This window comes from Opisthocomus hoazin, chromosome 4 (genome assembly GCF_030867145.1).
Source record: "Opisthocomus hoazin isolate bOpiHoa1 chromosome 4, bOpiHoa1.hap1, whole genome shotgun sequence".
Lineage (NCBI taxonomy): Eukaryota > Metazoa > Chordata > Aves > Opisthocomiformes > Opisthocomidae > Opisthocomus > Opisthocomus hoazin.
In genome coordinates, this window is record NC_134417.1 from 8,714,102 (window position 1) to 8,736,751 (window position 22,650).

Below are 22,650 nucleotides of genomic sequence, written 5' to 3' on the forward strand. Positions count from 1 at the left end.
CTGCCGCTGCCCTCCCCCAGCGCCCGCCCCGTGCCGGGAGGGTCCGGCCCCGCCGCAGCGAGACGCAGGGGGGTGCGGGCGCTGCCGCGGGCCGGGGCCGCGATAAAGCGAGCCGGTATCGACCTTTTCGGACGGGAGCGACCTGCGCCAGGCGGCGAGCGGAAAGTTTGCTCTTCATAGACGAGAAGCTTCAACGCCGTTGCAGTAATCTGGTGGTTCGAGCATCGCGAACGGTTAACGGATCCTCTGCTTCGGGCGGAGGACGCGGTGGAGGGGGGCGGCGGGGCGTGCGGGGCTCGCCCGGCTCCCCCGGCTGGGAGGGAGCCAAACCCCCGCCCATGGGCGGCTTGGAGGGAAAAACACCCGCTCGGACCCCTACCCCGGCTCCCCCGAGCCCCGCACTGCGCGGCCCGGCCCAGGGGCTGTCCCGCACCCCGCCGCGCCCGCCGACGCCTCCTCCCCGCGGAGCCCGGGGCCGGGACCGGCGCCCCGGGAAGGCCCAGGCCGGCGGCGGAGCGGAGCGGAGCGGGCAGGAGCGTCGCCCCCGCCCGGCTCCTGGGTCCGAGTCTTGGCAAGTATTTCGAAACAAGTAGCCTTAAGATTAATTGTTTTAAGGGCGTTTTGGGTTTGTTTTTGGGTTGGTTTTCTTTTTTTTTTTTTTTCTTTGGCGGAAACTTAATACTATTTGGCAAAAAAAGAAATTACCAGCAAAGGGCCGGGGAGATTAACATTTGGAAACTTATGAAATGTAATCTGCATATCCAATTGATTCCCAGCATATCAGTTGAAAGGATAAAGATGCATATCTCCATGATGGATATTGCATTAATAGGCACATAAATAAAGGTTGAAAAGTCATCACCGAAAGCTTTGAACCTTTTGCCATCACTTTTATGTACCATCCACACGTCTTAGCACCGTCTTTTTTTTTTCTTCTTTTTCCCCGTCCTGTTTGAGTTGCTACTTTTTCATGAATTTACAGCCACAGCACTTTCGGCAGCCCGAGCGGGGCTCGGTGCGGGGCGCGGAGCTGGCGGGGCGGCTCGGTGCGGGCGGAGGCTCTGTGTAAGCGCAGGGACAGGGCACCCCGGATCCCCCGACCCCCCCCCCCGAAGCGAGCCCGGGGACCGCTCCGGAGCCGCGTTGCCCGGGTCGAGGGGAGAGGAGGGGGCTTTGTCGTTGCCCCGCGTAAGGAGGGGTCTCCCTCCGCGGGGTCCGCCTTTGCCAGGACCAGGGAGGAGAAGGCAGCCGGGCGGGTGGAGGGAAAGCGCTTCCGCGGGTCGGCAGCTCCGGGGCAGTCTCGCCGCCGGGCCCCGAGGGAGCAGACCCCGCGGGGAGCCCCTCCGCTGCCCGCCGGGTCCGGCCGGGGGGCTGCCGCCCGGGGAGGGGACCGGCCGCGCCCCGGGCTGGGCGGTGGTCCCCGGGAGGGGCGATACCCAGCTCCCCGGTAGGCCGGCGCGGCTGCCCGTGGGCAAGGCTGAAACACTTCACCCCACAAACGGCTCCCTTCGCGGCGCCGGCCCTCGCTGTAAACGGGCAATAAAGACAACGTGTCCTTCCCTGCCTCCTCACCTGCCTGATCGCTGCCAGACCCCGCAGTGAGCGACACCGCCGCGGCCACGCCGCACCAACGGGAGCCCGCCGGGGCGAGGACGGGGACGCGCCGGCGGCCCGGGGCGGGGGGCTGGAGGGGTCGGCAGCGCGCTGGGTGCTTCCAGGCGCGGGCCGGTCCTCCCTGCAAAGAGACGGGGCCAGCAGGCGGGTGTTACTCCTTTATTTACGGTTTTGAGGGTCGCAACCGAATTTCGGGTTCAGCTCAGGGAGGGGAGATAACACCCCGCCGCGCTCCCAAAGGAGCGTGTCCCGGGTCGTCTGTCCCCCCCCACGCCCACCTGCCATTCTCACCCACGGGAGGGAAAATTCGCGTCGCCCTTCCCCACCTCCCCCGTAGCTAACAGCCGCGTTTCAAAACGAAGCCTCTAATCCTCGTTAATTACTTGTAAAAACAGCGGTGCTGATTAATTCCAGCAGTATCGCAGTAGATTTCCAGCGGGAGTTTTGCGGCAGTCGGGAGACCAGGAGCGCTGGACGGCGCCAGGGCTCGCACTGATCATTTGGCTTCGGAACGGGGGGGTTTCACATCGGGGGAGGGAGTGACCCACTCCGGCTCTGCCAACAGGTATCGGGGCATCCCCAGGCGTCACCCGGGACACCCTCTCCTCCCTCCATCCAACGTGATGGAGCCAGGAATTAACGCTGTTACGGGGAAAGCGGCCCTGCCAGCACGGACGTTGAATCCATCAGTCGGTATTTCGCCCGCAGCTGCATGATTTCACCACTGACTCTTTGAAAGATGAACTGGATTAAAATCTGGGACGAGAGAAACCGAAAGAGAAAGAAAGAGAAACTGGGAATGAAAGAGAGAAAGCAAGCAAGCAAGCAAGAAAGAGCAAGAAGGAAAAAAAAATAGAAAGAAAGAAGAAAAAGAAAGAACGAGTAAGCTGGAAGGAAGGACATCGAGAAAGCGAAAGAAACCAAACGAGACGACAACAGGGGAGAAGCAAGCGTGGCGGACGAGACGAGCGCAGGTCAAGCCCGGCGGGGCCGGTCCCGGGCGCAGCGATGCCGTGGCCGGGCCGGGGCTCCTCGGGCGGAGCGCGGGGGCCAGGGTCCCGCCGGGGTCTGCAGTGCCGGCGAGGGGGCCCCGCCGCCGCCTCCCGCCCGCGCCGCGGGGGCCGGGTCCCGCTCTGCGGCCGCCGCTCCGCCCCGGAGCGGGCCCAGCGCGCCGTTCGGGGACTTCGGGCCGTTTCACCACAGGCCCGCGGCCACCCCGCGGGGCGAGGCGGCTGCGGGAGGGACCCGCCCGCTGGGGGGGACCCGCTCCCGCCCCGCAGCACGGGCGAGGCGGGCAGCCCGCGTCCCGCGGGAAAGGGGGGCCCAGGGCGGGCTCTTCGGGGGGCAGCGCGGCCCGGTTAGCGGCTGGCAGCAGAGCGGCAGAGACCGCAGCCGGACAGGCTCTGCCCCTCCCGCAGCAGGAACGCGGAACCCCAGGACAACCCCGATGTCACCTCTCCCTGCGTGATTCGAGACACAGATAACACGGGCAGAGCCCAGTCATCCCCAGAGAAGCGTTTACTATCTGACCAGAAGCGTGGTTTCTATTTTATTTTTACCGTTTCATTTCATTTACTTCAAAGCTTGCAATAGTTACAGGCTTTTTCATAGAAGAATATTTTTCTGTCCCCTCATATTAACCGTCCAACTAATGAGTCCTATTTACAACGTGGAAATCAAATTGGAATTATTGTGCATCACCACGTTTTCTAACTCATAAAAAGTCATCTTCTTCCCATTTTGAAGCAAAGTAAAGTTTGAATTGTATCTCAAGCATATTTCTCAAATTTCAGTCATTTAAAAAAAACCACTCCAAACCAAATGCAGTTATTGCAACTTGCTGTTAATCAAAAGACTACAAAATAATAACAGAAATGTATTTGTTAGATTTTGCTAAATGGTTAAACAACCGAGAGGCAGGATGGAGAAACATTGCTTACATCTGGACCTGTAACGAGCTGAAGTGTGAAGATTTAGATTCCTCGACAAATCATGAGCAGGTTTGGGGGATAAACAATAATAATTTTAAAAAAAAATCTGTCAAGCTATTCTTCCCGGATGCCATAATCCAATGAGACACCTCAACCTCACAACAATATTTGCTTACTGTAAAAATCTCCTTAAAATAGCCAAGATATTTCTCTGCTGAAGCTGCTTGTAAGAGATTACGATCGCCTTGGCCCAAAATCTCACCTTCTACATGACACCGTGTGAAAAGTACACCTGAGCCCAGCTCAGAACCTGAGCTGCGAGGCCAGTTTCAGACCCGGGTGTTTTCAGCAGGAGAAGGTACACCCCAGAAGGAGGGCCAGCATTGCTCCTTCCCCGTCACACACGCAGCAGTATTTTACACTGCATGATCAAAGAACCATGTAGCTGAACACATCTAGCATGACTATGTGTGTCCCCCGTGATGGAAACCGCATTTTGTTAATGCGGTTCGGGCATTTCTTCCCTGTATCTCCATTTCTACGTGCAGCTGGATCAAATGTAGAAGCTGGGTAAGTTGCAGGGCTTTAATAGAAGTGAGCCACCAAATTTAAACACCTCTCAGAAACATCAGAAATCGTAGCCATGAAAGACCCATGGCCCATTTGTAACACGCAGGGAACATTTGTACCGTTTGTGTGAACATCTTGCACCAAGGGGCAACTGCCAGGGAGCCACCCCTGATGTGCTTTCAATGAGCAGACCATAATACAACCAAGGATGGACGTTTTCTTCGGCACTGTAACACGCTAACAACATTGCCTAACTTCCCGTGAGATGAAGCGTATTCCCCAGAGCAGCGGAACAGACAGGGGCGTTACATCCACAAAACGTCCGTCGCGCAGGGAGAAGGACCGCTGAGCTCAGGAGGATTTCAGTGTGCACCAAGGGCTCTGACAAAGGTAGGCAAACAATTCTCCTGCGCTTTGATTTCCAAGAAATATTAGGCACTCCATGGCATGTCCACAAACATACTTCACGCTGGATCAACGTCAAATGCAGTGTTTGTGCTCAAGCTTGCAGGTCAGAGATGATTCATAACCATTCCTCTGAACGATGTACACAGTCATATTTAAATAGTCTTCTTCAGCAGCTGCTTGGTTTTCAGATTTTCACCAATAGACAGAACACACTAATGGGAAAGAGACTGGACTGTCAGGCGTGAAGAGGAGAGAGGGAGCTGCAGCAGCACTGCGGGGGATTCACAACTATTCCCCTAAGTAAAGGTTTTCAGCACCGGGTCCGATTACACGACGGCACGCCGTTTTCCAGAGAAGCTTGTGGTTCACACGCTCCCCAAACTCTCATTCAGCAGGGTTTTGCCTGCTTGCACAGCCAGCAGCCTTGGCCAGTTGGGACAGTTCGCCCACTCCAGTGAAACTGCCCACGAGATTTCAACTGAAAATCCACATGAATCCTACAACGACACCTGTATTCGTCCATCTGTGGTAACCACCTGCACGAAGCCAACTGCCTCTCCCATCATTTGCAGAAGACATTTTATACAAAGTGTTACACACAACAAGCTACTTCGGGACGTAAGCCTCGAAAGCAAACCTGAATCCCCGTGGATGGTAGTTTAAGCTACAAAAGAAGAGCATTAAGGTACAGAGCAACAGTATTTCCATATGCACTTCTAATCCACCGTATTTTAATCATGGATTTTTACAGTGCAAAGAAAAAATAAGGGAAGTTTATCCTTCTCTGTTCTCTGAAGTATAACCGCGGACAGAAACTCGCTTTTCAAAGTAAGACTGTCTTTCCGGTTCTCAGCCCACACTGCTACTGTTGAGCCTGATTTTCAAAATGAGCCTGCAAAACGGTGTCTCAATCCAGACAAAAACAGATCAGACCCCAACTCCCAGTCACTTTTGCAAATTCAGGTCAGGGACGTACCTTGCAGGGACGTATGACTCAGTACCAACTGCTGTTAGCTACTTTTTTATCCTTTGGCTTTGTGGTACATTTCTAATGATCGCAAATACGCGAGTAACTGCTACGTTGCTTTTCGCATGAGAAAGGAGTACAAGCGCCCCTCCGAGCGCCAGCCTTTAACCAACCCAGCGAGACAATCGAGGTTTTTATTCCTCCCGTGCTTTTATGAAATACTCAAGTGTTTTTCTGTCAAACCTGTCCTTCAAAAGATGAATACCTGCTGTTATGTAAATTAACATTATATGATTATTTACTCCTTGTGGGCTAGTGATACAGAAAGGAAGATAATTTCTACCCTGCCGCTGTAGTATTTACCAGAGACGCTGTCAAAGGAGAGAGCAGAAATAAAAGTTTCTACACTGTGGCACTGAAGGTACATTATATGTGTTAAAAACATAACGGTGCTTTAAAAAATGAATTATTGAGCACAAGTTATTAAGCAGGGCAACACAAAAGCAGTGAAGTTGTGATGCAGTAGTGATTGTCCCAGCTCAGCCCCACACATCACAAATGGCAGAAGCTCCCCACAAACAGCATGTACTGAGCTTTACCCTGTGCCTGCAGTTAGCTCCAGCAAGAACTTTCCTCCAGCAGAGGTGGTAGCCACCTCTCCCAGGTAAGATGGCAGAGAACATTTCGCAGTACGCGACTACCCACCAGGTTCTGTGTTGGCAAGCTGGGTTCTGCCCTCCTATCTGCTTTTTTCTCCCCTCTCTCGGACTGATACCTCTGATGTCTGGCAGCCTGTTTCAAATCATGAACTCAGCATCCAATCTAAACTGCCGGTCTGGAGCCCAGGACGCTCCACGCAGGTAGAGGACTAGGGGATTAACGCCACAAAAAATTTAAGATCTTTTGGCACAACTGGAAACCACAGACCTTTCAGAGTTCACGCAGCCTGTGATCTCAGAGGTCAAAAAATGCCTGAGAAAGCTTCAGGCCTGTGTTTACCTTCCTGGTGCTTCCATTTCTTGGCTGTAGCTGCTTGTGCCCCAGACTGTGTAACACAGAGAAATGCTGCGCAGCAAAAAAAGAGGAGTGCAAGGAAAAAAAAAAAAAAGCCAGCAGCTTGTATTTCCCATGATTTTCCCCACGGTGTTGTGGTATACCCCGCCTTCTCAGCTTTCCCACGGAGTGCCCCAAAGCACCGTTCTTCTCTGCAAGATGTGTGGACAGCGTAACCGACACACACCCCTTCAGCCGCATATCTCTCTGTGTTTTTAAACAACCAGAAAACACAAGCGTTCTGGCTGAAATAGTTACAATAATCAGACACTACCAGCCACATGGATTTTCTCGTATTGTGTTTTACTTAACTTTTTTTCTTACCAAAACTTGAGCAAGGTTTGGCTTTGGACAAGCAATCTGTACACTCAAAGGAACCCAAAATACAAACATAATACTGGGATTCTACAGTAGCCAGAGGTGTATACAACGCATGATTTTTTCTGACTGGTACTGTGATGTGGATCCAGACTAATGCTCCTGAAACCAGTGGAGTTTCCCAAAATTTGCATAAGCAGAGAGAAGGACTTGGCATATGGTCTGACTGTCCATTTTAGTTTGGCTCTGAACTATTTTCAAATATATGGGTAGGAACCCGATATGCAATATGATTGTCCAATTGTGAATAAGCCCAAAAACCCTATTTAGGCCTGTGATCTTCAACTTTTCGTAATGTGCCAACCTCTAAACATTTTCAAGTTGATCCTTATGTAACAAATATAAGCTTCTGATGATCAATTTGCTTTTCTTACTTACCTTTCGCAGATCCCTTAGAAGTAGTCCATGGATCCCAGCTGAAACCACTGGCTTAGTCAAAATGGCAAATACTGTTTACAGAGAAAAAGCAAGAATAAAACTGTGACGTGGAAAGAAAAGAAAGAGAACACATTTCTTACTATGATCAGTATTTCAGGGCATAGCTGCGTCGTAGCTTCCGCTGCGCCTGAGCTCCTGTGAACGTACCCAAGTCGGTGCGAGCGAGCTCGCCCAGGCCGTGCTGGCAGCGCGTCCGCGATATCCAAGCGGCTCGCTGCAGCCAGAAAGCTGGCAGGAGCAAAGCCAAGCCAGAGCTACGCAGCGAGCGCCGGCTGAGCTTCGCCAGCGCTCGGAGCTCGCTTCGGCACGTCTACGTGAGACGGAGCTACAGCAGGGACTGCTGGGTGCGCTCGCCCGCACTGCAGGGTACCGGAGCTCACCCGATCGAACAGAAATGCCGATATGCATGCTGCATTTGCAGTAGAAGCACAAACAGATAAATCATATATCAGTGCATATGATGTACACACGTACATATTTTATATATTTATTTTTCTTAGAAAACATCGCTGCTGTTTATGTCCATTAATTTACATATATTTATTCTTACGACAGTATCATTTATAATAATACTTTCACTTCTATAGCACCTCCTCTTCAAGGATCTCCAATTGCTTAAAAACTTTAATAAATAAAGCCTCACATCTTGCCTGTGAGGTAGGTCAACGCTATTATCAAACTTTACAGATGCATTAACTGAAGAACAGAGAGGTTAAGGCCAAAATTTTCAAACGTTTGTACCTGAAGTCAACCATCTAAATTCTCATTTAGATGCTTAAATAAAAGTCTCGTGATTTTCTTTGGTGCAGAACATCCACAACTACTGCTGAAGTCAACAGGGGCTAATAGTCAGGCCTGATTTTAGGAGGCATACACCTTTTACACGGCTAATGAGCAACTCCAAGTTTGAAAACACTGGTCTAAACACATGAACCATGGTCAGAGCCACAGTTGATCCCAGTAATTTATCTCCTCAGGGCCTTTATATTATGGTAAAAGACTTTAAAAGGCTGGTGCGGATCTTGTTAAAGAGACACAAGTGACACAAAAATCACATACCGTTCCCACAAACTATCCATTGTCACAGAGTCTGTATAAGCCCCGCCTGGGCTTGGGGGGGTTTTAGGGTGTCAGGGGGTTGTTTGTCACAGATTTGTGATAATAATCAAGACAATGCACAGTACACATCACTCGTGCAGTCATAAAACACATCACACACCTTCACCTGTTGTCTTTACATTTCTACACAGCAAACTGCTTTGCACTTGGGATAAATAGAAGTGGTCAAGTAAAGGTCTGCTAAGAGGATACTTCAGAATATCATGCAGACAGCTCGCAAAATACACATACTGAAAGATCACTTTTAAATTTCTTGAATTGTTAAGCACGAAAATAATTACCTCATTCCATTACAGTACTGTGTAGAAACATGGAATAAGCAGCATTATCTTATTCCCAATAGACTAGATTATAACAACTAATTAAGTTAAAAAAAATCAGGCACCAAATGAATTATCCTGCAACACAGAACAGTATCTATATAGAGTGGTCTTCTTAATACACTACAAACCCAGCTGCATGGCAATGTTTTTCTATTCCGTATCACCAGCATCTTGTCACATTTCAAAGACACCGTCGATGTTTACAGAAACTCCTAACACAGCAGAGAAACTTACGAAGACGGAAAATCACCGTCTCGTTACAGCTACTCGACCCAAGGTAAACGGTCAATACACAAATGATGCCACCGCATCCCACTTTTACAGCGATGCCAGAAGTCCGTATTTTAATGTGGGCTTCTCTCACTCTGTAAAAATTGAAATCAACGGACAGTGAAATATTACTCTCTACCACAGGAGCCCCTTAGCTCTGTTTTAGAGCTCCACTAATTAAATCACCTTCCATAAATTGTTTTAAGTGTGCAACGTAGTGTTTCAGTCTCCCACATTAAAATGAGAATTTCAACGAATTAAGTAATAAAGCTTATTTTAAGCGACCAGCAGAGGGCCCGATGGCCTTCTCGTGAAATTGTGACATAGCCGCACTCGACACATCGCGGCCAAACTTCGGCTCAGTCTCTTCCCGGTGACACATTCCCGTCACGGCTTCTCCTGCGTGTGCCTGCTGACTCCGTCCCAGGGCAAACGCACAGCGCGGCGGCCAGCGCCATGCCGCCCTGCTCCCGCCACAGCCGAGCCCGCCGCTCCTCTTCCAGGCGCGGGCAACATTACGCCGGCTCTCCCTCACCGCGACCGCGTCCTCCTGCGCCGGGGAGCGCCGAAACAGGGCGCGCTCCCGACGCAGGCGGGGACGAGCGCGCCCAGCCCCGGGGCGGCCCTCCGAGACCCCTCGGCTCGGCCGGGGAGACGCGCCCGGCCCCCCCCTCCCCCGGCTGCAGGGCCCACAATGGCGGGCCTGGGGCCTGTCACCCGGCCCTGCCGCCACCACGGCAGGCCCCGGGCCCGCAGCTGGCCGGCCCGTTACAGCCGGCAGAGCCGCGGCCCCGCCGCCGCCCGGCTGCGACGGGGCGAACCCCAGCCCGGCCAGCGGCACTGCGAGCGGGGCGGCGCCCGGCCGCGCTGGCCCTCACAGCGTGGCGCAGGGGGCGGGCCCCGCGCCCGCTCACAGCCCGCTCCGCTCCGCGCCCCCCGCCCGGCCCCGCTCCGGCGCTACGTGTCGCTCCTGCGGGCGGCCGCCGCCCGGCCCCGCGCGGCGCCGTTGGCCGCCGCCCCGCCGCTCGCCGCCGCCTCGGGCCGGTACTTGAGCCAGCAGATGAGCCACGTGATGACGACGGAGAAGAGGGCGAGGATGCTGGCCACCGAGAGGCAGATGGGCCCCACCGGCGACGGCGCGGCCGAGGCGCCGGGCCCCGCCTCGCCGCCGTACTGGTTGACGAAGATGAGGCCGGTGAAGAGCAGCACCACCATGGAGAGGAAGGAGACGACGACGCACACGCAGCCGGCGCTCAGCGCCGCCCGCTTGCAGCTCTGACAGCTCTCGTAGCCGCCGCCCGAAGAGCGCGGCCCGGCCCGGCCGGCGGCGGCGGCGGGGGAGGGCGGCGGGGCGAGGGCGGCCGCCGCGTCCCGGGCGCGGGGCGGGCGGCGCGGCGGCAGCGGCGGCAGGCTGTCCTGGGGCAGCGGGTCGCGGGCCCGCAGCTGCGGCGGGCAGGCGGCGGCCAGCTTGGTGTTGACGGGGAGGCCGTGGACGCGGTGGTCGGGCAGCGCCGTGCGGTGGCGGCAGAGCGGGCAGGCCAGGGAGCCGCCGGCCGCCCGCCCGGGGCCCGGCTCGGCGGCGGGGGGCTGCTGGGCGGCCCGCAGGTGCAGCTGGCTCAGGCACTCCTGGCAGAAGGTGTGCAGGCACTCCAGCAGCTTGGGCGCCCGCCGCTCCAGGTCGAAGTAGTTGTAGCAGATCTTGCACTCGTAGTCCTCGTAGCTCGGGGGGGGGGCGGCGGCCGCCCGCGCCGCCGCCTCATCGTCCCGCCGCCCGCCCTGCCCTACGCCGCCCTTCTGCGCCGGCTCGGCCATAACATCTCGCCGGAGGGGGGACGGAGAGAGCCCCGGGCCGCGCCGCGCCGCGCCTGGGAGGCGGGCGGGGAGCCGGGGCAGCCGCGGCCCCGCCGCCTCCTGGCCGCGCCCGCGGGCTGCGGCGCGGCCCGGCGGGGAGGGAGGGAGGCAGGGCCGCCGCCTGCCTGTCTGCCTGCGCCGGGGGCTGCTGCCGGCGGGCGGGGGGCGGGATCGGCGCCGCCCCCCACCCCACCCCCCGCCGTTAGCGCGTGCCGCCGGGGCGGCAGCGGCGGGTGCGTTCTCCCGCCCGCGGTGCGGGGCGCAGGGCGGCGGGTGCGGCCGGGGCGCCGCGTCCGCAGGCCCTCAGGGCCGCCGGCGGGCCGCCCCGCAGCGGGGAGCCGGGCGGCCCCGGGGCAGCGCTGGCACGGCGGGCCTGCGGCGGGGGGCCCCCGCGGCTCGCAGGCCGGCGGCTCCCTTGGCGGCGGCAGAGCCTCGGTGCGGGGTGGTTCGCTGCCGTGTGCACAGCGGAAGGAGAAGCTGCTTTGTCCTGGTAGCCAGAGGCGGACGGAGCTGCTGGTGTCTTTATTCACATCCTGACATCGCGTTGTCAGGCTGAGAGCTTTTGCCCGCTTTAATAAAAAATAAAGCGATGAAGCGTTGGTCGCCTCCAGCGTCACGGTGTGAAACAGTCCGGCAGGTTTCACTAAATCCCATTCCGCTCTGTCACATCGGGCAGATCTGGAGTGACTGGAAACCCGCCAGCTCTAGCACAGGCCATAAAATGATTAGTTCTCTCTGTAGTTCTGAGAACGCCCTTACGGAGGGGGATGGCTGTAGGCAGGTACGCCCGTCCTCCCGGCCCGCCGTGCGGCTACAGCCGCGCTTGGGATCACCAGCTCTGGGCTGGGAGCTGCCCCAGCGCCCACCCTTCCCCGCTCCCTGCCGGCGCCAGGGGAAGGAGGGTCCCCGTCCGCTCCTCCGCGGCCGTGCAGCCCCTCTGCTAGCTGTCTGCCTGTGCCAGAGCCCCTCTGCTAGCTGTCTGTGCTAGGGCCTGTGTTGTTCTGGCATACCGAGCGCTCCCGGAGAGCTGAACACGACGGGGAAACTCGATTGTTTAGGAAGAATGGCTTTTTGGAAAGATGAAAAGGCACACGTTGCTAAATTGTGGTGACGGCTGAAGATGGCCCGTGAGTTCTTTGACAATAAAACAAGCAAAAAGAGGGAACTTGCTTAAAGTTTTCAGCTCAGCATAAACCGAAATAATGGGATGAAGTCAGACAGGGAGAAGTAGGAACATTTTCTGTGTGTGGAGCAAGATCCTTTTTGTAATTTATCCTAGGAGATGATTTAAAGTCTGCCAAAAAATCTAGTCTCAGTCTCTTGAAAAGAAGAAAGTAAATGACTTCTGCTGTCCCTGGCCATAGCGCACAGCTCCTTCAGCATGAGGAGTCGAAAATCATCCCTATTTGAAAGGCCATGCTGGTTTGCAACCTCGGAGCTACTCTGCCGCTGTCACCCAGAGGACCTTTTCAGTGTTACAGTCTTCCTGGTGCTGCATGCCATCCCTGATGGATTTGGACTGTTTTCATCTAACTCTGGTATCTTCCATTTTTGTGCTAAATCTCATCTTAGTTACTCAGGTATTCTTAAATGCAGGTTTCTCGTGGTTTGGTTTGCCTGGTTTTTTGTTTTGTTTTTGCTTGATACTGTTTCCCAGTTCAGTGTTGTCTTCCTGTTTAATTAGTTCACTGTTAAAAGATGTGTGTCAAATTATCCCAGGCACCACCCTTCCACTTAATATTATTGCCACTTTCATAACCCTACAACTTTCAATTCATTTTCAAAACACGTGAAAGTCCTTAGATCCAAGCAGATCTAAATTAATTTTTCAAGTAAATTTTTTTTGAGGCACTGTATCAAATGCACTAATGAGGTCCAGATACATCAGCTGCATTTCTGGTCCAAACTGCTTTGCCTCTGTCTTTTGTGTTCTGAATTTTCTTATCTGATGTGTATCTGCCCTGAGGTCAACTGAAACTGCCCCTAATAAGTATATGAATGTCAGCATTGGGAAAGCTTCCTGTAATTCTGGCATGAAAAACACACAGAATAGATGGCAAAGTTGAGTATAACTGTAAAATAATTATAATAAAAATAAAAATGCTAAATATGAAATTAGCATGTTGTGTGGGGTTTTTTTTCTGGTAAAACTAAGAGTGAGAAAAACTGGTGTGTAGTCACAGAAACTTCTCTGCTCATAATTGCCCCTGTGAACACAATGCAATGTAATATATGCTTACATATAGGGTTATCTTGTGCCGTGCGGTCCCTAGAGGACATGACTTACCAGAACATGTAAGCTGTGTGGTCCCCACACCTGGTGAGACGCTGCTTTTGCCTTTGGAAGAGCGCAAGCTCCTAGTTACCCCTGTGTTTATCTAGAGGCACTTGTGGGCTCTTACCCTTTTGCTAGCACAGGAACTCCTGTGATGACACCGCAAGCCAGTTCACGGAGAGGACCCAGCTGAACGCTGTTAACTTTTCCGTTAGTTTTTCTGCTGGAACAACTCAGCGGAGCAGGTCGCTGCCTGGGTGCATGAGGTCTGCAGCCAGAGCAAGGAAAAATGCCGGTGGCTGTGCGGTCAGGAGAGGAAATGAGGTTAGGACCACAGTGACAGTGATTTATGTACACTTGCCTTACTGTGGAACAAAGCCATTAATGGTTTCAGCCCTTATGTCTTAGTCCAGCATCGTGTCGTGTATTTAGTGGGATATTATAGTCCAGAGCAAGGCTCGCAAGCCTGCTGGGACAACTTGAAGAGTAGGCTGCATTCTTGTGTCCCCTGGCAGCTGCATCTGTGAAGGGCAGTGTTCAGCTGCCGCCGTCCGAGGTGCACAGGTTCACCGGGCAGGGTGTGCATCTGTGCAACGCAAGCTCCCCCTCCCCGCCACGTGGGGCTGCCCCGGCTCCTAAGTCACTGGGACCCGCAGAGCGCCTGGCCTGGAGCTGAAGGCGGCTTCTAGGCTGGATTTCACGGGCAACTGAATCCGTGACTCTTCACAAGCGGGGAGTTGGACCATGAGTACTGGAAAACATCTTCATGTTGAATTTAAAGGCTTTTTAGGCTGTGATTGAAGAGAAATTTCTTCAGGTTTTTGGAAGAGTTAGTGTATTTCTTAACATCCAAATGTGTTGTCTCCTTTAGTCACTTTAGTTACAATGAGCATTTGTTCTTTGGATTGTCAGCTGGTAGGGACTGCTCGTTAGTGGGAAAGATGTATTAGTTATTGTAAAAAAACCCTGAAATGCAACTGAGCTGATTCTGAGGGCTGACTTTTGGCTGAACCACTACTGGAGACTTTGGATGTTATTCAGAAGAAGTTGTGTTACGAATTCTGAGCAAAAGTGGCAAACAACCCTTAAGAAATACACATTTTTCCACTTAAAATAATAATCCTGTGGCTGGTAAGAACCAATTTTTAGCATTTTAAATTTTGGGCCTGGTTTACCCAGTGCAGCATGCCAGTTTTATGCTGGTGCAAGACTTGATCTAAGAAGAGCTGTAACAGCGTAAAATGAACTTCACTGATGAGCCAAGCCCAAAACATGGTGGAAGAAACCTTGCGTTTCTCACAGGGGACATGCTGGTGTACATCCCTGCAGCAATCATCTCTTGTTTAGCTGGTTTTAATTCTTTGTAACTTCTGTATTGCTGTACAATAGGTATGTTTAATGAAATTTGACATCTTGTTTTTTATTTACAGGTAGGAAGAAAGTTCTCTCTGATGGATGCACAGGACAGGAATGGATCGGATGCCAGCCCATTCGTGGTAAAAAAGTTAATTCACCCTTTTTTATGCTTATGTTTTCTGTACCCTTCAATGATTAAGTAGCTTATTTAGGACTGATGCAAAGGTCATTGGAGTCAGACTCAGACAGCTCTTCGGTAAGACCTTGTGGTTTAATATGCTATTATGGTTGAGATCAGAAGCTTCTTGACAATATTTGATATAAGGAGTTTTTTACTTTTATGAAAGACTGCTTATTGTATGACTTTATAGTGTGCATTAAGCAACTAAGCCTAGAGCTCGTTTGGTGAATATTTAGAAAAAAAGAACACTCTTGCTTTTCGTCCTTCCGCTCAAATTGCTTTACACAAGTTTCTTTCTACAGCCCCATTTCCACTCACTTTTGAGGGGTGGCAAAAGCTGTGCATTGTTTTTATACCCTATCATTTTATTGTAGGATGCTGCAACATCATCTTCCGCTTCACGTTAACATTTTATTTCATATAATGTATTTCTGAATAATTTATAATTAAAGTGTTTTTTAACCTTTTCTGTCTTGGAACTACTGTAAAAGCTATTGCATGTGTGGTCTATTGCATTCAGTACAGAAAGGACTGTTAATTTTCAATAATATTTGCAGACCATTTCAGCGAGCTGAAAAAAGGCGAGAAGAAGGATTACCATTATGAGCAACTCCAGGTCACTCACGGCCATATACGAAATGTGTTGTTCTCTTAATGCATGTAATAGGAAAGACGCAGAGGTGAACAGATGCAGAGGTACCGTATTCGACATGCCTCTCCCCCCAAAATACACTTCATTGTGTTGTAGCTGCTAAATATAGTCATAGTTCAGTTGCCTCAGACAGTGAAGAGTGTGTGAAAAATGGTGCTTTCACTGACCACTCACCTCTGCTGATAAGGTCTCTGCTTTTTCTTTTCTTCTAGGTCAAGCTTCTCTTCCTCACCCAGCACTGATGTGAAGCCCCAAGCACAGACACACCCTCGTTGGCATCAGTCTGACGTCAAATTGTGCAACAGGTTTATTGGCAATAAAAGGGTGAGGGATGTGGGCTTAAAGCTGGGGATGACTACATCATTTCTGATGGGAATAATTTCTGATTATTCCCATCCATTTGTTTTCCATAGTCCTGTGTTTTCAGCATGTCCCAAGCAGGTGACTGCATTATGAGCTTTGGTTAAGAAAAACTGAGGAACAATTTAAAATTGTGAGGTTATGTCCCTTATTGCAATGTTCTTCTCAAATAGCCAAGGTTTAACAGCAACAAGGAGCATCACCACAGACTTGCCATCCAGAGCAAACCCATCTCAGATGTGTTATTTAAGCTGATGGCAGATGTGGGCTAACTCTGCAGTTCTGGCAGAGGTGACGTCGGTACTGCCCGTGCAGACCTACGTTTAATCCAGCTGATGGGAGTATCGGGATCAATTGCTCGGGCTCCAGAGCTGTGTGGCCCTGGGGTCCCTTGGGCTGTGCGATAAGGCAAAGCGCGGCCAAAGGAGCCCGCATCTCTCCTGTGTATGGTACGTCATTAACAGCTCCCTGAAGCAGGAACTGTGTCTCTGCATTAGGGCACATCTGCCCTGGGTGTTTGCAGAGATTTAATTAATCTCATAGAAAACGGTATTTAAATTGGTGCAGTCTTCCAGGTTGGATGCAGCTTTAGGAACAAATGTATTTTTATAAAATTTACCTTTTGCTAAGCAAACTGCACCTCTTCAAATCCCTTGCTGATGACAGAATTGAGAAAAGTATGCAGAAATTGAATTGATTTAACTATTGTTTTTTCGAAAAGGACCAAGCTAAGAAGAGAAAAAGAGAGAAAAACTCAGAGAAGTCCTTTGTTTTGTCCAGCACACTGTTTTCTGCACATCACAGTAATAGTGAGAATTGAATTTGGCACTGGGTGCTGATGTAGGTGCCAGTGCGGGGCTGGCAGAGCCGGTCTGGGCTTGCTTGGTGTGGCGTGTTGCCTCAGCAGCCTCGGCAAGGAGCCAGATCTCTGCAGAGCAGGGCATTTCTGGGTGCAGGACTGCCGTCCCTCCTGTGGCACCTTGGGGCTTAAAATGACCGGGGTGTTATGGCTGTGCTGGCCACATTAAAGCACCTCTGCAAGACAATATAGCCAAAATTAATAATTACTAATAATGGTGGTTAGTGTAATTAGTGAAAGCCAGCATGGCTATTTTCTCTTGCAGTTACTTTCTTCTACCCGAATTGTCCTTGCATTGTACTGAGAAAGAAAAGCTGTTCCTATATGGAATCACTTTAGAAGATTGTTTAGTGCTTTGGGAGCTCTGTTTGAAGTACACAGTACACACTTCAGTTGCTGCTTTTGTTACAGCATATTGTAGGTGACGTTGTATTAAAACAGGGATGGTTATCTCTGAAGTAAAATCCTGATCCAGTGAAGCTGGTAAGGATTTTTTCATCAGCTTCAAAGGGGACAAGTTTTTATCCCCGATAATGACAGGAACATTTTTTTTTAAGACATCTTGGAAACAACTACCATTGCTCCGACCACAATATTATGTATATGTGCTTAAATCAGTTTGGTTCAGAATGAGAAACAGATGAAGGGTTTGGGGATTTTTGCATTCATACTATTGCATATATTCAGATATTAAAGTTGTAATTTTTTTTGTTTTGAGCTGAAGTAAGCACGTGAGAGTTTCTTATTTTTTTTAGACTAACATCATCTCACAAGAAATAACAAATTTAAAAATCACTAGACATGAACCTAAAAGCTGATCTATAGCTCGCTGAAACCTAAGGGAACATGTCTATCAATTTCTCTGGGCTCGTGGTTTCAAGTGGTTTCATTTTCTGTTGCAGATGTATTTCAGCTTTGTGCTCAAGAAGTGCCTGCATAGGGGAGAAGGAGCTTCATAAGGTTCACCTGAGCTCAGGTAGCTTGTAAGAAATTGGATTGCCTCCAGAGTGGCAGGGATGCCTGCCACCCTCGCCACCCCCTGCGCTCCCCACCCCTTGGAAGCCTCTGCATTCCCTACCTGGAGCTCTGCAACCAGGGAGGAGCCCAGCCTCTGCTTTTAAAAGAGGTATCGGTCAGAAAAGCGAACCAAGTGTTAGGCGTAAATTAGGAACAACTGTAGACCAAAACACAGGACATCATTGTTTTGCCACTGTATCCGTCACGTACTGAACACTGTGTGCGCTGCTGGTGCCTCTTCTCTAGGAAGGCAAACTAGGAAAGAAAGTGTTCAGGGAAGAGCAAGAAGGACCTGGGGTTTGGACGAGCTTCCTTACAAAGGAAACCCAATGGATCAGTACTCCACAACCTCTGGAAGAGGCGACTTAAGAGGGGATACAACAGCAGTCTAATTGACTCTGCCGAACAAGCCAAGCGACTCGGACACAGCAAACGGATCTCCAGCATTACAAGGGGACGGAGACTGCCAAAAGGGATGCTGCCAACTTCTAAACTCACCCCGCCAAGGGTGACTGTAACTCTAGAAGGAAAGGGATATCTGGTTTGTTACTTGGCATACTCCCGCTGCATAGTCTCTTCTGCTGGCCCACTCGTTTTCATAATATTGGAAAGGAAGATGAGAAGCTTGTTTCTAATGGGTTGATTAGATATTAAATATTTTGGAACAAAATCAACTAACAACTGGGATGTCTTTCTGATGGGGGTGAGAACTCAGGATGTTCCATTTGGAGAGAAAATTCTCCAATTAGCTAAAAATGCGGTTCTAGCTGAGTCAAGAAAGAGATTCCTTCATCCTAATTTGAAATCTAAATTACTTTAATTGGAGAGTATATGGTTCCCTAGTATTACGAGTAAGAATAATTGAAAATGGATTAAATTGCAATTTTTTTGTTCATAGTTGTTTTCCCCACAAAAATGTGGACTAAATTTGTACTCCCACTGGTGAATGCTGAATTGGAAGAATTCCACTGGATTCATTGCAGTTGCCCTACTTCCACCTTCCTTAGCGGAGTACAGAATCAGGCCCTGCATGCATATTTTTTCCAGTTTTAGACCTGAGGGAATATAATTGGTAGCCAGGCTGAGATCCCATTCCAGAAGAAGTCTTTCATATGCAGATTACAAAATCAGTGAAAAACAAGCTTGTTTTGGCAGTTACTTTAAAAGAGACCTTTGGATGATTTTATCAACGGCACAGAAGAGGCAATTCATTCTTCATGTTAGAAATCATTGTATATCTGATTTTGAGAGATGTGATCTATATTGACTTTTTTTTTATGGAGAAAAAAATACCATTTTTGGGAGAAACTTTCTTAGGGCCTCTTCAAATCTCTGGAAACATTTCTGCCCTCAAAAACCTCATCCCGTAATCTCAGAGAAATATTTTTACCCAATGTATTCAGATCAATATTTTTGTTTTATTGATTTCTATAGTCTTGTCTCTTTGACTGTCTGAAGCTTCAAATAAGATTTGAGAAGCTCATACAAAGTTTCTATACTAATTCTGCTGGAGGCGTGGACACTGAGTTACAGCTGTAGTTCGAATTTGTGGATGCTAATGCAAGAAAGCACCCAAGGAATGCAACTTCTCTCAACTCTTGCACTGCTAGAGGCCTCGTAACCACTAAAGAAGGGAATTAAAACATGATTTTCTCTTCAGCCATTGCCAGGAAAGCTTCCAACCAGATGGATGATCCATGGTGGATGGTGAACAATCCTAGTTAAAAGTTCTGTAGGTGCTGCTGTTGTCTTTCAAAGAATGCGTATTCCCCACACGAGCACAAACAAATAGGGATAGCAGAGTGGGCATGGCTGTCTTCTCCAAAACCATCAATGGGTGTCTCAGGTCTTGCTGATGTGCACAGTGTCTGTGCAAGGGCCACCGGTCAGGCTGTAGCACTGTAAACGCTGCCGTAACACCCACCCTCCCAGTCAGAGGGTGCAGCACCGCCCGTCACGTGTGACTGGTTGCTTCTTGGGCGACATCTGATATTTGACAGTTTGATGCAGAGGAAATATTTCTGCTAAAATGGTTAAGAGTAAGGGTTATTAAAATAGCCATACAGACAGTTGATAGAATTTGCATTAGAGGGAGGTGACAGAATATGGTCATATTTCTCTTCGGCAAGAAATATTGAAAATGCCTGCCATTTGGTGATATTTAAACACATTTCAACAGCAGAAAGTTTGCTCTGAGAGTGAGGCATAGTAGAAAATCACTCCTCCTATGAGTTATTAGAGGTGAAGGATGAATGATGACTCCATTCTGAAGAGGGATGAGGGAGCTGCCCAGGCAAGCCGTCTCCTCAGTCTGCCTGCATCTGAGCTCAGCAATGTCTCCTCAAAGGTCTCTTAAGTGCAGGGCAACCCTATATTTCTGTCTTCCTCAAGGATCCCTTTTCCGTCCTTCCCTACCCCAGTCTAAATATGGTCACATTTTTAAAGGCTTGCAGACTGTTCCAGAAAGCAAGGGCGGAACAGCCTGAGGCTCTGGAAATACACTGGGCACAGCTGGAACAAATGGTAACCTCCACTCTCCTTACCCACATGTGAGAACGGCAGTGCCCTTGCTGCATCAGTAGCTGAGTATTAATGGCTAGAGTCAGGACAAATTCCCACAGTATAACAGGTTTTTTTTGTCCTGCCCCGTACAGTTAATCTCACGGCTTCCAGTGTTTGAAGTGGATGACTTACATTATTTCTAACGAATCTAGGTGAATTTTGTCAGACCTCCTAATGATTGTTTCTATCTACCGTACCATGAAAAATGTACATATGTATCCTTCTTGGTTTACTGCCAGTCAGTCAATGTTAAAATGTTGACATATGGGTGTGGGATTTTTTTGCTGTCTTTAAAATAGGATCAATGACATTAAGGTTTGCCATGTTAATAGTAGAAATAAAGCAAAAAACCCAAGAGCTATTTATGGTTTTAGGATGACATCTGTAATGTGGGTGGCAGTGAATGAAAAGTAAAGAATTTCAAAGCTCTTCATAGTTGAATGAATTGACAGCATTTATTTTTTGGTGTTTTAAAAAGCATTAGTTACCCAAAGTTCACGCATACAAACAAAATAAATCTATGAACTAAAAATAAAATTAATCTGTGACCTGGCTGCACTAGCCTTAATCCATTTATTGCTTATTTTCCACTCCCACCCTTCTTCTTTCTCTGGACTGTTAACTCGCAAACAGACTTTTTGTTGAAACTCATAAATTACCTGGAAAAATAAATAATTAACAAGTCAGCAGCTCCCAGCAAAAGCTACTGTTGTGCTTCTCAGGATGCTTTTTGCTGACTGAATCTCTGCAGGGACTAAACCATTTCTGATGACCAGGTTAACCTGCACTGGCAATGCCCGGCTCCATATGGCAAATAAACAGAGTTCAGAGGAAAGAAAAATGCCCTCAGGCTGTTGCATTTCTACCAAGTGTTTGACAGCAGCAGTGACTCATGCTGCAGTGATAAACGTTTAGAAAACATAAAACTGCAGTTTTGGAAATGATGGCAGGGAGTTTCATGCAAGGTGTCGCTAAGGAGGAGCTGTCAAGGGGCAGGATGGAGAGGTACCCGGCTTTCAAATCCATCCTCTGCTCTGAACAGGATGAAGAACCATGGAAAAACGAGCAGTGCACAGAGGGCGTTTGGAAGTGGTCTCTGCCGGGGCAAGATAAACCGCTGCTCCCCACCACTAGTGAGTATCTGTGACTTCTCATCCAGCAAAGGTGTGTGGTTAGAATCGGCAGCTCCTTTCCTACGGTCTTTGCTCGGTTTTGTACGAGTGGGGTGCGAGGACACATGTTAGCAGCTGGCTGTTGAAAGACAACACGCCATTTTCAGGCTTCCTTCTGCACACACGGGCTCAGAGCAAACCCGACCTTTCTAGAATAATTGCTTGCTTGAAAGAGAAGGAAATTGTAAAATGCAGGGTATTATGTTGCATTCGGTAATAATTATCAAAACTGTCATGTTGTCACTGTTTTTTCACGTGCTGCACGAGGGTTTGTTCAAGATAGCATGCCAGGAGATTTCTCAGAATAAAACAAGCAAAAAGAAAGGATGTTTGTTCAGCTGAGCCCTTCCAGCAGTGACCACGGCTCTGTAGTAAAGACGTGCTATCAGACTGACTGCAGAGTTCCCTTGTCTTTGCGTCATCGCTTCAGCCCAGGCACTGACTGCTGCAAGCAGAGATGCACCAGGCAGCAGCCCGAGCGCCGCCTTAAATGCTAGAAAAGTGGTTTCAGGTGCATGAAGGCGAAACTCAACCCAAAGAAAGACAAATTTTCACCATTTTAGACCTAGACTGCTCTTGAGATAACTGCTCTTCAGATGACTGCTCTTCAGATCTTTTTACAGAGAGCTAAGATATGGTATTGTATATATAATCAGAAAGGTGAACTTGTACCATAGTCAGGCTTTTAAACATTTTCTGAGGTTATGTTTGTTACTTCAACACAGCGTTATCATTTTCTCTTCTGCTGTTCTTTCCCAAAACACTGAAACAACCAAGGTATGGTATAGCCTACAAATAACTTGAAATGTTGAGAACACCTCTAGGAATTTCACAGTAGATGTGCATGCAATTGAAGTGTCTGAATGATATGGTGCAGAATAATTATTTAAAAGACATGCTAATCATCACTGGAAATTAGCAATACCATTTCAAGCAATGCAAATCGTAAGTAATTACATAGCATTATCTGGTTACTTACACTGCAAGCAGAAAAGTTAATTATTCCTACCCAAGACAGCAGCTGCAGCTTCAGCATATTCTCTTCCTCATAGTTTTTGGAGATGCTTTCATGCTTCATCTTTCCAACTTCTAAAATTCACTTTGCTTTTGTACTTACACTCTCTAAAACTGGAAATATGACCATATACGTATAATAAGGATTTTGTAGTAAAATTGTGTGAGAATTATAAAAACAATTCAATCTTTTCCATGCCTGAAGTTATGGGAGTTGGTGAACAGTTAGGTCTTTAAAGGACTGGTGTATGTTAGCACATGCTGTGTGCTGGAGCTTTAC

The 22,650-nt window shown here is 49.5% G+C and overlaps 1 protein-coding gene and 1 long non-coding RNA gene across 2 annotated transcripts; one reads left to right on the forward strand and one right to left on the reverse strand.

Moving 5' to 3' along the window:
* Positions 1-10,028: 10,028 nt before the first annotated feature.
* Positions 10,029-10,968, reverse strand: RNF228 (ring finger protein 228). The gene has a single exon (XM_075417304.1). It carries the CDS (start codon positions 10,881-10,883, stop codon positions 10,029-10,031), a length of 855 nt encoding a protein of 284 aa, XP_075273419.1. The 5' UTR covers positions 10,884-10,968.
* Positions 10,969-11,339: 371 nt separating this feature from the next.
* On the forward strand, positions 11,340-21,008 carry LOC142361011 (uncharacterized). Its single transcript, XR_012763558.1, has 4 exons — positions 11,340-12,460; positions 14,628-14,693; positions 15,599-15,710; positions 17,508-21,008. It is a non-coding gene; the product is annotated as an uncharacterized LOC142361011 (long non-coding RNA).
* Positions 21,009-22,650: the final 1,642 nt, after the last annotated feature.